Genomic DNA, 17,524 nt, shown 5'->3' on the forward strand with positions numbered 1-17,524 from the left:
GGCCAATTAAAGACAATGCGTTAAAGGATACAGAGGTGTTGATAGCAGGAGATAAACATTTCTCTACACCTAGCTCATCGCATTAACACCAGATGGCGCCTCTCGTCAAGGCAGGAAAAAATAGATGTTCAGTCCTTGTGGGATAAAACGATTCTGTAAATGTCCACCTTACCAATTTTAAATATTCCCAGTGCAAGACCCAAATTGTACAGGTTGTATCTGGTGTTAGTACTCTGCTGATAGTAAGCCTTCTGAATAAGGAAGGAGCTTAGAAGTGATGGATCTGAATATATATAAGCAGAGGATGCAACAGGTGGAACCCTCCAAAGATCCTTTGTCCCAGGGACAAAGGGTGGTCTACACTGGGCACAGCTGTCCCTCTGCCCATCACTGCTGGTCACTGCCAGCCTTGTCCCACAGAAGGAAGCTAGCATGACTCTCTCAGCGCAGAGCTCCAGGGCACGATGCTTTGGACCCAAGCTGGACCCACTGCTGTCACGTGACCTGCAATCTGTTGGTCCCTCGATACCTTCTTCCCCATTGGACACACTCAGCGGGGTAACCGTGCTGGTTGGGGCAGGGTTAGGATTGCTGACCAAGGCAGGTACCAAACCAGGTAGGTAACATCCTGCTTGGGGAATGTGCTCCCCAGAGAACTCGCCTCAACACCTCACTATCATTTCAGTACTGGGCAAAATTATTATTTTTTTAAAAAATATCTTCCTAAGCTTTTATACACTGCCAACTTTTCCAGCTGCATGGTTTGAAGCTGTTGTGTGTGTGTTTTTATTGCTTCAATTCTTTATCACAAGTTGGTTTTTGTGTGGTTTTGTTTTGCAACATTTGTAATTTTTAAAAAATCCTTTCGTAAGAAACCCTAGGAATGCTGACTGACCAATGAAGGAAAGGATGCACGCTTGTTTGTTTATATAAGTATTTATATACCCCGTCCCCTTGCAAAACACTGGAGCACTGGACAACAACATGAAAACATTTAAAATCAAGCCAAAACGATCACCAAAACGACTGCCTACTCCTACTCCAGAGTCATTTTAAACATCTGTATATGCCTGTCAGCATATATATATTTCAAGAGAGGCTTGAAAGTCAAAAGCCAGGATGCCTGCTGAATCTCTGCTGGACGATTGTTCCACAGAAATGAATGCCCCACTTCTGGTTGAAGCCAATATGGCCTCTGAAATATAGGGGACAACTAACAGTGCTCTTCCAGAATATCTCCGTTATTGGGATATTTGAAATAAATAAATCACTGAGCAATCAGAAGCAAACTGGACCTGCACATAGCTATTTTATCACTTTACATATTATTTGGTTTTATAATTGATTCCGGAGCTCACCTCTCATGAAACTATAGCTCAAATTATTCCCTGATAATGTGTATGGATCATATTCTGCTAAGGCCCATGTGTTCTGGTCACTGAATTCCATATTTACAGAGAACTTCTCCACCCCTCTACACAGCGAAAAGGTTAACATATGAAACAACCCTCCTGTTACTGATAATAAGGAAAAGCAGGGCTACAGTTATATCGCTTGGGGAAGACGTTTTACTGGAACTTTACAAGATGTCCCTGAAAACTCTGGGTCTAAATTTCAAGGACTAGCCTGCGAGTCACAAAAGAAAATGTGCCTCAGGAACCCAAGCCAGTTGGGTCTCAATTCAATGGTTTCAAAAGCTCAAGCGATTATCAAAACAAGCAGCTGTCTGAAGGCTTTTTGGCTTTTTACAGCCAATGCTATTAAAAAGGGCAGGGAAAGAACGTGAAGGGAGGACTTTGCAACCACATGAAATACTCCCACTTCAGATTATTTTTCTGGGCGATGAAAGCTCTCACTAGGAAAAAACAGGACGTATCTTGGATAGCTACCACTTATGTGACAGGCACAAGTCACTTAACATAAATTCTGCATCGTGCCTGTCTTTTAACTTGGCAGCAACGATGTGGCTATGACAGAACGATGCAATTTGCACTGTTTATTATGTTCTGTTACCGCTTAACAGAATATCAAATCTCGTACGAAAGGTGCCTACAGTTTTATAAGGGCCAAATCCCAAGAATCTTTTGCTTCACTGTGCTGTCTCGCATAAATATGTCTGAATGTAAAAATTAAAAAATTGAAGTGCAGACGACTGGAGCCAACGCAGCTGCCAGATTAACAGTTAAAAATAAAATTAAAAAGTCAGTGCAAGCCTTCTCAGAATATGCACCACTAAGTTAAACAGAGCTTACTCCCAAGTAAGTGGTTATAGGATTTCAGCCTAAAGCAATGTGATGTGTGGAGCTGCAGTATTCTAAAATAAGGCTCTTTTCATTCTTATGAAGCTGTGATATTCTGAAATATAAGACGTTCTCTTACTTGAGAGACATAATATGGTTCTCAAGAGACAGAGGTTGTGCTTTATTGCATCAGACCACCTGCACACCTCTCTGAAGACATGCACTGAGGGTAAATTCTGCTTACTATGATGTCCTCTCATAGAAATGTCAGACAGCTTAATTTATGGGCTTCTCGAGAGACAGCTAATTTCTACTACAGAGAGGCTGGGTCCTGAACTCTTGGTTTCTAGCAATACTTCAAGTCCACTGTCTGCTATGCTCATCCATTTCACTGCCAGCCAAAGTTCATGAACGAAATAACCACGTTGGTATTTCTACTGTCCTTTTTTACTGACTGTAATTACAGGACACGTTTTCCCTTTGCAGTTTGTAATTAAAGATTTGATGGCTGTCGCTTGTGCACGGCTGATCCATTTAAGCAACAGTTCTCATTCCCTCATACTTAAGACTTAACAGTAGCATGTTTTTATCTTCTAGATGCCCCCTCTTTATTATCCAGTGGACAGCAGGGCCCATATAATCAAAATGAATTTTGGACTTTGGACCTCTGTAATATAAAATTCAGATTACCAAAAAGAACCTAACTCCACTGAACACTGTGGGACTCAGTTTCATTTACGTCAAAGGAGATGTTTTATTCGGTCTGAACACGCTCCTGAACCCACATCAGGCAAATAGCAAATCATTCGCCAGCCTCCCTGTGGTCAGCATCAATCCCTTGCACTTTTGACCGTTTCCTATTTTTGTACTGGTTCTGCCCATGCTTATTACCCTAGTTCAAAAAGAAACCAAAACAAGCCCAAGCCAACGAGGCAGACAAGAGAACATGTCTCTCATCAGCATTTGAGTTAGATCTCTGAAGATTTTAACATAACTAGCTAGGTACTCAATACATTAAAAAAACAAACAAAAAAAACCATACAGCAGGGATTTGGGAAAAGTTTGAAGTTCATGGAAACTGTGAAAATAGTATTTTAAATATTAATTCTGATGGCAATCATCCCAACTGTATTCCAGGTGAAGGTCCATGGAATGATAGGAGTTTTATGGTGAATCTAGCTTTGGCTTTGGGTCTCGACATCGGGGGGGGGGAGGGGGAGTGAAGGGGGCTTTTCATTAATTAAAAGCATTTACATCCACTTTTCCACCTCAGAAGTATATGGGGGGATGTTCAGTGAAACAAAACCAGGTCCGTTGTTTATCTCACATTCTCCAACGTTTTCCTGGAAACTCTCCTGAACCTAGGTATAAGCATTACATCAGAAGCCAAGTATAATGCTCTAATGTCAACAAAGATACATCAATGCAACCATGTTAAACTGTTTAAAGATGAAAATGAATAAGAAATATGTTACAAAAAAACTCCAACCCTCCTCTGATGAAGGTACTATCCCTTTCCTCAACAATCATTCTCACCTCTGTTATTAAGGACAGAACACCAAAAGAACAAAATTCTATCATTTCTATTTGCTGGCATAACTCACCCCCTTTCCAAGATGTGAAAAATGTCAGGCGCCAATTGTGGGTTTTATGATTTACCTAACATCTGGAACATCAGTTCCCCTGCATGTCAAACGTCTTCTTTTTCGTTTTTATGCCTTTTACCTCTCCTAATTTCTTTCAGTCATTTAAAGTACTTCCTCTGCATTTTTTTAATTTTTATTTTTTGGCTCTCATCGTTCCTATCATGACCTCATGCTTCAAGACAGCTCAAAATATTCTCAAGACAGCTCAAACATATGACACGAAAATGCCAAGTCTATGTGGCTTATACGACATCGCTGGGAAGACTTTGCATTCCAAACAAATGTGTGAAGCTAGACAACAAGTATCAAAGGGTCTCTAACACTACATGGTTTTCAATGCTTATTTCTGTGATGCAGTAAAGTGTGCCTGTCTTATGAATTATGGCCTGTATCCAGAAGAGCGATTTTACTGATCCTTCAGCAAGCCACATGTCCAAGCTGCTGATCTGCAAAAACTGCTTCTGCAGCCACGTGCAAAAAGGGATGTGACCTCATTTCTCTTGTGCAAAGGGTTTGCGTCAGAGGAAAGCCGACGAGGCGTCGTGTGTTACAGCCAGTCCCATGAGCAATTCCTGAAGCAAACCCAAGTCCTGGAGTCCTCAGCCATAGCTCTTGCCTCCTAAACCAGCCCTCAAGTTATAAAAGCCTGTCCAAGAGAGAATACAAAACGACTTCCTGTATACAGGATGGCGACACAAGTTTATGTGGCAACTGAGTTAGCTGCATTCTGTAGAATGCAATCTTCTGTAGAAAACATATGAAGTAGGAAGGACAGGTGTCCTTCAGAATAAACCCATGTAAATATGCCTGAAAGCTCCAATTTGATTTCTGACTTCTTGGGCATTTTAAGGTCGCAGATCTATCATTTGCATTTTTACTGAGGGCAACAGCCTTGTAATGGCTAGGAAATATGGCAGAGTCCCATTCACATAGAGAGGATTAACTCTGACATTTATTTGATATGGAATAATACTAATTATATATGCAGTGCATTTATCCTCAATGCCAAAATACAAATCCCCATATAAATACCAAACCTAAGCATACTTTTTTTGCAAGCAAGTGCGACTGAAATAAATGGGGTTTACTTCCAAGGGTACAACCTATTTATAGTGTAGAATTTAGAACATTTGTAGCTCTGGGCAGCTAAGCCCGCTTATTTAAATATTTTTAATCAAGATGAGGACATGGGAGCAGTTTAGGTTTAAAAGGGAATCTATGGTATCAGATAACGTCATTCATGCCAACGTGCTCCACTGTCATGCAGAAAGTTCTTCCTGATGTTTAGTCAGAATCTGCTTTCTTGTAACTTGGATCCACTGGGCAAGTCGTCTGGCCTGGGACATGGCGGTTTCCCAAAGGAGAAGGTCACTAAAAGCAGACAAGACCCTTGGAAAGACAGCTTGTCCACCAGTAGTGGTGTTCATAGGAACATGGGGAGCTGATATGGAGTCAGAACCCTTTCCCCCATCTAGCTTAGTACTGTCTACACCAGGTGTGACCTTTGGGCTCTCCAAATGTTGCTGAACTACAAATCCCATTAGCCCCAAAGGACCTGGCCAACAGTTAGGGATTATGGGATTTGTAGTTCAGCAACCTACAGCAGGCCAAAGGTTCTCCACATCTGGTCTATACTGCCTAGCAGCTCTCCAAGGTTTGAGGAAGGGGTCTCTCCTAGCCGTAGCTGGAGACGCCAGGGTGTCAGGGACCAGGCAGAGGAGGAATGGTGGAGACCGCCTCCCCAGCCTGACCCTTCCAGAGAAGAAGACGACAGTTCAGAATTACAACAGGGGTTTGAGGGAGATCATGGCTCAGAGGCTGATGAGGGGGAAAGCTGGGAAATAATGGGAGAGGAGGAGGAAGAAGCACCAGAGGGTGGACAGCTGATGGACACAGTGTCTTTAGAAAGCATTCCAGACCCCCCTCTCCCAGCACCTGGCGAGCATTGAAAGTAGGAGAGCAAAGAGCTCAAAGGCAGAAGACACTTCTCAGCACCCGTAGTGATGACACATGAAGGAGAGGGAGATGGTGGAGACTCACTCGGGGCAACGCCATTATTCCAAGAGGCTGAATTCCCAAGCCTCTCTCTGTGAATATTGAATAAAAAGCAGTTGGTACTTTTCCTTGTCTTATCTGTTCCTGGCAACCTGCCGTGAGGGTTGGGTCCACTGCTGCCTGACACAGGGATTGAACCTGAAGCTTCTGGTTTGCAAATCTGATTCTCTACCTCTGAGCTACATCCTTCCCCTCCAAAATGCCAGCCATGAAGTGTATTCTTTGGCACACGTTCGGTTTGCATGAGGTGTCGAGTTCAACACACCCAGCCGACTCCCCACATCTCACACTGGAAGCCTTTGCAAGTTTCAGAGATTCTCCAGTAGACGAGTTGCCATGAAAAGGTTCCCTGAAAGTAGAAGTCTGAAAAGCCTGTGCGCTAAGCCTTTGAAACCGGTGTAAGATGACAAGAGCTTGTGTTTCAACTATTATTGAAGAGATGCTTATATAAGCCTGCAAGGCACGAGTAAATTTAGAGATTTATATAAAACGCATTCCCGGAAACAGTGAAGTATTTATCGTAACTACGAGTACAAGAAAGAATGGAATCCCTATTTTGGGAAGTGAGGTACAAGGTCCTAAGTATATATACTAAAGAGCCAGGTGGCCTTTACTGCCACTGAATACACACTAATGAACATCCGTCTAAATATAAACAGGTATGACTAAAATAGTTGTCTCAATGGAAAGAGACAGAGACCATGAGAGTGGAACGCTCTCTATTTCCAGAAAACCATAAACCTATTATTATAGGACTCCAAACACTTGCTAACTCTCTGTAAAATGGTTACTCTTCCATCTATGAAATGGGGGGCAGGGGAAGAGAAAATCTAACCACCAATCTAACATCAGAGAAGCTTATTTCCCAATTCCTGATTGGAGTCCCATCTACCAGTATGAGAAGGAGGTTGTTCACCTGATTTTTCAGCCCACTGGCTGAATATTTTCCTCCAGCTGCTGAAGATGGGCAATGATGTATTGCCTCTGGCCCCAAAACAGCTTGTCTGGGGAGAATTTGACTGAAGAAGTTGGATGTCATAATCAAAAAGAAATGCAGAAAGACTGGATAGATATTCCAGGAGTTCACCACACAATTAAAAATCCCTTCCTAATTAAAAGGAGGCAAAGATTGTGCCAGGAATGCAAAAGTGCTGAGGGCCTAGGTCTCCCCACTCCTGAGTATCTGCAGAAGAAGAAGAAGAAGAAGAAGAAGAAGAAGAAGAAGAAGAAGAAGAAGAAGAAGAAGGAGGAGGAGGAGGAGGAGAGGAGGAGTTTGGATTTGATATCCCGCCTTTCACTCCCTTTAAGGAGTCTCAAAGCGGCTAACATTCTCCTTTTCCTTCCTCCCCCGCAACAAACACTCTGTGAGGTGAGTGGGGCTGAGAGAAGTGTGACTGGCCCAAGGTCACCCAGCAGCTGCATGTGGAGGAGCGGAGACGAGAACCCGGTTCCCCAGATTACGAGACTACCGCTCTCAACCACTACACCACACTGGCTCTCAAGTGCACATGTGAAAGAAAAAAATGATGAAGAGTTAAGGCAGCATTTTAGGAGCCTCTGCTAAGTTTTGGAGATCAGCAGATACCTGACTTTGCTGACCTCTGACCTCAGGTTTGTGCTCCTTTTTTTCACTGCAAGGCACACATTTCCTGCAAAACTTGTCTCGCCTGTAAACAGAGAAGCTTTTCCTTGATATAACAGATACTTACTACATGCCCCACAGGTAAAGCATCCGTCATGGTAGAGATTCCCCATTGCCTGGCAAGCTTGGTTTGCGCCATATACACCTTTGTTGCACTTCACGCAGGTTCCTAAAGAAGACACAAACACACAAAGGCAGGTCAGATGAAGACTCCATAACACTTAAGTAGTAATCCAAGCATGGGAGAAATAGAGTACGCCCACAAGAGGCAGGTGTATATTATGGTTTGGTTTAGAAACCAAGCTGGTGGGAAAACATAGTTCCAAACATAAAAAGCATAAGGGTGTTCAATGTACTAGTTTATTTATAAAGGCAGATAGCTGGGAACAAGCAAACATACTTTTAGGAGGTAAAATTGTTTCACTTATCTGAAGCACATTCTGTTCATTTATATAATCTGTTTACCCTAGTAGTGCTCACAGATTTATTTTTTAAAATTACTGTCTTAGGTAGCTTGATGTGAACAAGTAGAAAGTTGCACCCTTTTTTTTTTCTTGCCAAAAGAACAAAGTGGCTCAACTATAAGGGGATTTTTCTTCCTTCAAAATCACATGTTTATCCTCATTTCAAGGCCACATTAGGAAGCATTTCATATACCCTGTGGGTATAGGACGGTATATAAATTCAATAAAAATAGATAGACAGGTAGATAGATGACAGACTGACAGATAGTTTCTGAATTCTGGTTTTTGCTTTCACAAATACATATGGTTATATTCTTACCCATTTCCATCTGAAACAGTGTTTTCCCAAACTTGGGTCTCCAGCTGTTTTTGGACTACAAATCCCATCATCCCTAGCTAGCAAGACCAGTGGTCAGGGATGATGGGAATTGTAGTCAGAAAAACAGCTGGAAACCCAAGTATGGTAAACACTGACCTGGAAGCTCCAAAACAAAACAGAACCAGAAGGGCATATTTTGAAAAACCATGGCATTCTAGGGCTTAATTTTAATGTAGCTTGATCACAGACCTCAAAATTCAGAAGTTAAGGCCCTGTCAAATTGCTCTTCTGGTCAAAGCTAACTGCTCTGACATCAGACTGGTAGGCCCAAATCTGCCAGACTAGGGTGTCTGTGACATCAAAACACTAAGTCAGCAGGAGTAAGGCAGAGGGAATATGGTCAAAGGCAGAAATGACTCTTCTACGGAGTTTCCAATTAACAGTACTGGTTGAAATGCTTGTGTACCTATGGGCAAAACAATGTAAGCAGTTAAGATGCTTTGTAGAGGTTTGCTTTGTCAGCAGCAGTGTGGAGAGGTGAAGCAGTTGTGGGAACAGCTTTCAAATCTCTTTTGCAAAAACCGTGGGAATCCGTGGTGTTGCACAATAATAATAAGAAAGAACCCTATGTTAATTTGCTACTCTTGATCAAAGATCCTCTGCAGGTGCCGTGTGATTTTTTAAAAAAGGTTTGCATTCAACACCTTTTTTTAACACCCTACAAAACTTGCCTCCTCAGTTTATAATGAATATTCTACAGCTAAAAGGTGTGGAGGAAGGAGGGGTTGTGAAAGTATGGTCTTTGAATTAAGTCTGTGAAAGGTGCTACAATCCTTTCCCCTCTTAATAGCACCAGCAGTATTTTGCCCTGAATAAAAGTACTGTCTTTTGCTTCTAAGGCTATGTACGTTTTTATAGTCGTCATCGTCATTCATCGCCTTCCATGCAAGCATCACAAGGTAATGTTCAGTTAAAAAAATAGCTAAAAACAGTTCAAAACAACACAAAAACCAGCAGATATGTTGAACAAACCAAATCAAAATGGCAGAGACCCATTCATCCAACTGGGAAATAGGACTTCAACTGTTTCCACAAAGCGCAAATGATGGGCGCCTGTCATATCTCAACAGGAATGCTATTTTACATATATAAAGAATAGTTATGACATTACGATCTTTGTGATAGGATCTCGCCTTCTTAAAACAATAACAGGTGGGTATTTGAATTTTCTTGTCTCATGGAGAAAACAGCCTCAGCCCAGTATACCTGAAGAAGCGTCTCCGCCTCCATTATTCAGCTCCAAGGGCCTTCTGGTGATTCCCTCCCTGAAAGAAGGGAGGTTACAGGGAACCAGGCAGAGGGCCTTCTTGGTCGTAGCGCCCGCCCTGTGGAACGCCCTCCCATCAGATGTGAAGGAAATAAACAACTATCTGACTTTTAGAAGACATCTGAAGGCAGCCCTGTTTAGGGAAGCTTTTAATATTTGACGAATTATTGTATTTTAATATTTTGCTGGGAACTGCCCAGAGTGGCTGAGGAGACCCAGCCAGATGGGCGGAGGATAAATTATTATTATTATTATTATTATTATTATTATTATTATTAGTGGAATAGGGGATGGGGTTAAGCACTCTTCTCCCTTCAACAGATTCCCCCAATCCCTCTTCCCACACCGGCAGCTAGTATTAAACCTTTAAGGCACATACAGACCCAACCAACGATTTCTCTGTGTCGCATCTGCTTGCTTACTCAGATGTTTATCTGGGCAAGCATTTGGCAAAGATCATTTTAGCAGAATACTTAAGAACGTGCACTTTAAAATGTTTAACATGCCTTCTTAATTTTTTAGACTTAGCTGCTTGAGCCTAGCAACGAAATGTAAGTAGTCCTATTAGTCTCTGTGTGCTGGCGGCCACTCCCACCTAATCTCATGGAATTCTATTTAGGAAATTTTTTAATACAGTGGTACCTTGGTTCTTGAACTTAATCTGTTCTGGGAGTCCGTTCGACTCTCGAAACTTTGGAAAACCAAGGCGCGGCTTCCGATTGGCTGCAGGAGCTTCTTGCACTCAAGCGGAAGCCGCGTCAGACGTTCGGGTTCCAAAAAACGTCCGCAAACTGGAACACTCACTTCCAAGTTTAGGGTGTTCGGGAGTCGATTTGTTCATCAACTAAGCCATTCGGCAACCAAGGTATGACTGTATAGGCAGCAACAAAGAGCACACATAATGGCACAACAAGGTCACTAAAGGAAGGAAGAAACTCACGGATTATGATGGTTAGTGGGCGGAGGGGCAGGTGCGTGGAGTTGTCCTAACAACAGCAATATTGCTAGAGTTACCTGGATGGGGCTTGGCATGGTGGCAGCAAGATGGAGGCTGCATGGACCCAACGGCATGAGGACCAGATGGGCTCCCCCAGAGCATCACCGAAGCCCCATCCTTGTTGCTGTTTTTCAGCTAAGCTTACCCTACCTGCTCTTGGTAGGGTAGTTCTGGAGCTCTACCACTGGGGTCAACGCCCAAGACTACATTACTTACCGTATTTTTTGCACCATAACACTCACTTTTTTCCTCCTAGAAAATAAGGGGAAATGTCTGTGCGTGTTATGGAGCGAATGCCTGCGGGTAGCGGGGGGGATCTGCTGCAGTCGTGAGCAGAGGATCCATGGTTCCCCTTCCTTCCCTCCTCCGTGGTTACAAAGCATGGATCCACATGGATCCTCAGGATTTTTGCATTGGGCTACTCCAAACTCACTGTCAGATCACATGTCTGTGGCCACAGCATGAACCACAAAAATCATATATCTACTATTTCATTTAGAATATTTTTTCCCTTGTTTGCCTCCTCTAAAAACTATGTGCGTGTTATGGTCTGGTGCGTGTTATAGAGTGAAAAATACAGTAGATAGTGATAAGAGAGATGTGTCCTTTCTAGAGTGGCTTGTGCAAACCGCAAATAAATTGACATTAGTTCTGACTTGTGATAATTTACTCTGCATCCAAGTGCTTGCTAAAATAAGCTAATGGTAAGATCGTTTCCAGAGCTGATACTGTGCTTGTTATGCAAACTTTACATTGTAAAGGGTTGTGTACGTGAACACTAACAGCACAGTCCTATGCATGGCTGCTCGTGGAGTCAACTGTGCTCAGTGGGGCTTGCTTCCAGGTAAAAGTGCATAGGATTGCAGTCGCACACTGTATTGAAGTACACAACATATCTAGGAGGGCACCTGCCTTCGTTTAATTAATTTTGCTGTTGTATAAAATCTGCTTCTCTGAACAAGATCTGTTGAAATCCACATGTGCTGTTGTTGATACTCCCTTGTTATTGTTTGGCTGTTTCCAAAAGAACATATTGTTGTGATCTTTCTTTTTCATTATTGGTCATTAATTGCTAAAAAGGGGACAAATGCAATTATGGAAAACACCCTTAATATTGAGCCTAGATACTGTAGTGGAAGTTACTATCACCTCCACAATCCAATGCTTTGTTTACTTTGTTCCAATGAACTCCATATGAACCACTGAAAACACTCATTTGGACAATTTTATGCCCATTATAATGAAATTAACGAACATGACCATGTTAGGGCCACTAAGTTCAACAGGTCTACTCTGAGCAAAACTTGGCTAAATAACTCCAGAAGATACTCAAGCTGAACTCACCCATGGTTATTTCATGCTACCGCTATGGGGAAACATATAGGCACTTACAAAATGGCTTTTTCTACGTGATCAAGATAATTTTAACTATACCTCTTCAACTGTGAAGTGTGAAAACCCCACTCAGTGGACCAGAATGTGGTCTAACCCCCACCCCTTAAATCCATATCAACGAGAAGGAGAGAACTCACTCTGAATCTCATCTACAGGTGGTACCTAACACCAAGGGAATTAGCACTAATACGCCCAGGAACCTCACCAAAATGCTGGAGAGGGTGCACCTCCACAGGCACATACATACGCATGTGGTGGGAATGCCCCAAAATCCAACTATTTTGGACAACAGCCATACAATAAATATGTAAAATAACTAAGCAAGTGTTAGAAATCACCCCAGAACTGGCTCTACTAAACATATTCCAAGCCAATAATGCCCACTCACATCACAAAGAACTCATAGCCCATCTACTCTCAGCAACCAGAAACACCATAACCACACACTGGAGAGACTTGTCAGGAGTAAGCATGGACCAATGGTACCAAATAGTATGGGAAACAGCCTTACTAGAAAAATTAACCAATAAACTAAACTGACACGGGGACAAATAGAAGAAGATACCTTCACCCTGGTATGGCTCTCCTTTATCACATACACAGCCCAACATGACAATGACAAAAATCCACCAACAGCATACAAATCAATATGGCTAACCTGATTCAAATACACACACACACACACACACACACACACCCCACTCACACACAAAAACAAAGATCACCATAGCCAATCACAAACAAGCAACCATACCCTAGGCCAACCCCAATTTCTCTCACCACCAAAGGAACACAAGCGAATAGCAAAGAGAACGCTGACACAAAACCCCACACATACATTAAGCAAATTAGAAACATCGCCTCCCGACCCCACCCCCACTCGCCTTCCCCCCCTCCACCTCTTCCCCCCTTTTTCTTCCTAATGTAACCCTAACGTCTCAACAAATGAAACTGACCTATGGAAAATATAACTTGAAAAAAGAGACATTGCACATGCCTTTGTAAACCAAGAAAACTTTAATAAAAATATTTTTTTAAAAAAACCTGTGAAGTGTGAATATGAGGAACAGGTTTTTGGAAACATGTGAGTCATTACAGGTCACACTCATTAGAGAACAGGGATTGGCTTTGGTTTCCAATGAGTGTGTTGCTATGCAATATATGAAAAACTCAAGATTTTTATCATGCACATGTTGAGTCATCAAAACAATAAAACAAAATAAGAGCTGCTTCCAAGGTTTTTTAAATTTTTTATTGCAAGTACTTTTCCAAATACATAATGACTTATCGGAAGGCAAATGTGGGTATCAAAGAAAACCTCCTCTGTTTACTCATCTGTTTCTCACAAGTGACTTGGGAGAACATCCCAAGACTTGAAATCATAATCTGGGGAGTGGCAATAAGATTCCTCTAGAGAGACAGCTGATTTAAATCGTGATTTACTTCTCTCCAGCACTGGATATTTCTCAATAAATCAGCTACTGGGAAGAGTACCAAGTCCACAGCTCTTCCCTTTCCCAGACTATTTCTTGAAATGAAGTTTCAATATGACTCAGTATCCCATGCCAGATTGGTTTCCTGCAGTAATTTCCAGATCGAAGAACAGATGTTTTCTGCTGGTGGCAATGCAGAGAATTAGGGTGGGCCCGATTCTCAGGGCCGTTTACTAAAAGGACACAGGCCCGGCATTCATATGATGTGTTGAGCTGAACGGCAAGAGCCTTTTGCATCTTGTGACTGTAGAAGATGTTGTCACAAGACAGCGCATTCGCTTTATTTTCCTTCCACCCAAAAATGGACACACACCAAATTCCACTCTTCTGCTAAGTGCCTGCACACTGCTTTCACTTTACCATTGCAGTTGTTTTTCTCCTTCTTGTGTGTTACACTGGAAACAGACTTAATGGAACCAGTAATAAGTTCTTTGTTTGATAAGGATTCTGGAGGTAAATACAGTGGTACCTCGGGTTAAGAACTTAATTCGTTCTGGAGGTCTGTTCTTAACCTGAAACTGTTCTTAACCTGAAGCACCACTTTAGCAATTAGGGCCTCCTGCTGCCGCTGTGCCGCCAGAGCACAATTTCTGTTCTCATCCTGAAGCAAAGTTCTTAACCCGAGGTACTATTTCTGGGTTAGCGGAGTCTGTAACCTGAAGCGTCTGTACCCTGAAGCATCTGTGACACGAGGTACCACTGCAAGTCCATTAAGGAAGAAAAGAAATATGCCAAATCCCATTGGGCTCCCTTTGGGCGTTCAGGATTTCCACTGTGCCAGATTTATCATCAATCCGTTCCTAAGAAGTACCAAAATCTGGGGCACTTTGCAGTGGTATATTTAGTTGCATATTGTGCATGAACAAGTACAATTACTTTCTAGTCACGTGTGCAGGTTACATTCCAGAAGCAGCACGTATATGCAAAAATTGCATATAGCCAAAATTACTTTTCTTTTTACCTGGCAGCTAGGGGAAAGCCCCTGTGTTTCTGCTGCCTCCCCTCCTCTCCATATGCGAGCAATCAAGAATCAGAGGAGGAAGGAGGCAGGCAGAGAGTGTCATAGGTAGAAGACTGGGATGCAGCTGCAGCCAAGAGTGTATACCTGAATTATTGCAAGTTAAATGTGCGTGTGATGCAACTCGACTTTGCTTGTTACGAGGGTTTTCAAATTAAACACTTAAGTGGCAGACAGAAGACAGCTATGTATTCTGTCGTACACTAGAGTCCACCCCCCAATTTCTCCAATAAAGAGTAGGGGGGAAACCAGCCATCTCACCATTGTTTACATCAGCTAAGTGAAAGAAAGCCGACCAAGATTTGAGGAGGAAGCCGTGCTGTGCAATCTCAGGATTAGTAGCGTGCAGGAAATCTGCTCTTGTGAAATATGCAGATAAATCGTGAAACTTGGAATATGGCCTGAAAGAACCACTTCAAGCTGACAGCAACCTTTATTTTTTATGTATCGCAAGAGTCAAATTATTATACCTTTTACAGTAGGCAATATATCATCCTTTGCAACCAAACAGGAAAGAAAAATAGCATCTCTTGTGTAGAACAGGCCTTAATTCTACCAGCGCTCCTAAACTCTACTAGCACTCCTTAATTCTACTATAGCATTCTCCTATATACTCTATTCTTTCCCCTTTTTATATGCTTCTCAGAATCTAAGCTTTATGATGAGCAACCTGACTTTCTCTATTCTCTTGCTGGCATTTCTTTGTCCATTGCAGCTTCCTGCCATCAGAATACCCTCTCACCCAACACCTGATTTTCCTACAATCAAGCGTGTCCTTTGACATGTGTTTACTTTGACTTCTCTTCAAATTTGACTCTTCTTCCACCTTCTCTTTCCTTTACTTCTCCACGTGCCTTGTCCTTGATTAGACTGTAAGCCTACAGGCAGGACTAGTTTATTTTTGGATGCTTACAGCATCAAGTATGATTAGGCACTTCATAAAAAAACATGAACACCAGCTTCTGAGTAAAGATGCTTGAGGAATTTATGTGTATTTTGAAGCAGTGGCCTGATCCACACCTCCTAAACTAATATGCAGATTGGAATATAATTATTCTTCAGATTTTGTATGCATCAGAAATTTGTGATACAGTTCTTGGTGAGTATCAAAATGCATTTTAAAATGTGCATTTCAGGATAAAAATACATCTTTAAATACAAATATCTGTGAAGGCCTTTTTTAAAATGCAGATAAATGTGGAAATAAAATTAATATATGCAAAATTGTCATGGACTGGAAATAAGCTGATCTATCCATCTCTAGTTTTGTCCCACCACAGCGACAAAGTGAAAGTGCATGCCATATTTTGCAATTCCATTAGATGCATACAGCTTTGTCCAAACACCGTGTGCCTGTTTTATCTGAAAACAAATTTATTCTGATAACAGAAATAAGGCTCGCTAGGGTTGTGAATAGCACTACCAGTGAGGGAGGGACGCAGGTGGTGCTGTGGTCTAAACCACTGAGCCTCTTGGGCTTGCCAATCAGAAGGTTGGCGGTTCGAATCCCTGTGATGGGGTGAGCTCCCGTTGCCTACCTAGCAGTTTGAAAGCACGTCAAAGTGCAAGTAGATAAATAGGTACCGCTCCGGCGGGAAGGTAAACGGTGTTTCCATACGCTGCTCTGGTTTCGCCAGAAGCGGCTTAGTCATGCTGGCCACATGACCCGGAAAAACTGTCTGCGAACAAACGCCGTCTCCCTCGGCCTGTAAAGCAAGATGAGCGCCACAACCCCAGAGTCGTCTGTGACTGGACTTAACTGTCACGGGTCCTTTACCTTCTACCGGGGTGGGGTGGGGGGACTATCTGCTAATTTTATCAAAACAATGCAATATAATGGAGTCATTAAAACTGGTGTCACAAGATTATGAGGTCAACCACCAAACAGGGAATTTTACCCAAAAAGCTTACAGTGATTTTTCTTAAATGATGGCTTCAGAGGGCTCAGGGGATATCGTGAACTTCAAAAACAAAACCCACACCATTTCCCAGAGAAAATACCTTAGACTGAAAACCCCCATCTGCACTATTTACTAGATGGCTCAGTTGGTTAGAGTACGATGCAGATGACACCATGGTTGCAGGCATATTCCTGCCTTGTAGGGGCCTAGACTAGATGGCCCTCAGGGTCCCTATCCAACTCCACAATTCTATATAACTGATTCCATGATTTAAAGCAGTATCACACCGTTTTAAACTGCCACAGCTTTCCCTCAAAGCATGTTGGGAAGTGTACTTTGTTTAAGGATGTTGAGAGATCCCCATTTCCCTCACAGAGCTACTTCCCCTCTGGAAATTGTAGCCCTTGAAGGGGAATATGAGGCTCCTAACAACCCTCGGCTTTTTCAGACCCATCATCCAGGAAGCCAAACAAGCAAATGGCTGTGCCCACCCTGCTCTTCAAAAGGACAGCGAAAGGGGGCATGTCAGGTTTTGAGACAATGTCTTGGGCTTGTGCCTAACCTTTGTTGTTGTTTAGTCATTTAGTTGTGTCTGACTCTTTGTGACCCCCTGGACCAGAGCACACCAGGCACTCCTGTCTTCCACTGCCTCCCGCAGTTTGGTCAAACTCATGCCGGTAGCTTCGAGAACACTATCCAACCATGTTGTCCCCTTCTCCTTCTGCCCTCCATCTTTCCCAACATCAGGGTCTTTTCCAGGGAGTCTTTTCTTCTCATGAGGTGGAATATTGGAGTCTCAGCTTCATGATCTGTCCTTCCAGTGAGAACTCAGGGCTGATTTCCTTAAGAATGGATATGTTTGATCTTCTTGCAGTCCATGGGACTCTCAAGAGTCTCCTCCAGCACCATAATTCAAAAGCATCAATTCTTTGGTGATCAGCCTTCTTTATGGTCCAGCTCTCACTTCCATACATCACTACTGGGAAAACCATAGCTTTAACTATACAGACAGACCTTTGTTGGCAAG

At 42.5% G+C, this 17,524-nt stretch overlaps 1 protein-coding gene and 1 long non-coding RNA gene across 7 annotated transcripts in view; one reads left to right on the forward strand and one right to left on the reverse strand.

The window, feature by feature from the left end:
• Positions 1-17,524, reverse strand: part of LIMD1 (LIM domain containing 1) — a 43,411-nt gene that overhangs the window by 11,760 nt on the left and 14,127 nt on the right. For 4 of the 6 annotated variants that reach the window (XR_014517670.1, XR_014517671.1, XM_083468165.1 and 1 more), the window contains exon 3: positions 7,651-7,752. Coding sequence is in view for 2 of the 6 variants with exons in the window: in XM_083468165.1 (XP_083324291.1) it covers positions 7,651-7,752 (102 nt within the window). In the remaining 4 variants the exon portion in view is untranslated. Of the gene's footprint in view, positions 1-1,575; positions 7,125-7,431; positions 7,753-17,524 lie in introns of those variants that run through there. The other 2 variants (XR_014517672.1, XR_014517673.1) reach the window with 2 other exon arrangements.
• The window catches only part of LOC310690099, a 66,874-nt gene that overhangs the window by 5,593 nt on the left and 43,757 nt on the right, over positions 1-17,524 (forward strand). The window lies entirely within an intron of this gene.

Source organism: Podarcis liolepis, assembly GCF_965112155.1.
Source record: "Podarcis liolepis genome assembly, chromosome: 12".
NCBI lineage: Eukaryota > Metazoa > Chordata > Lepidosauria > Squamata > Lacertidae > Podarcis > Podarcis liolepis.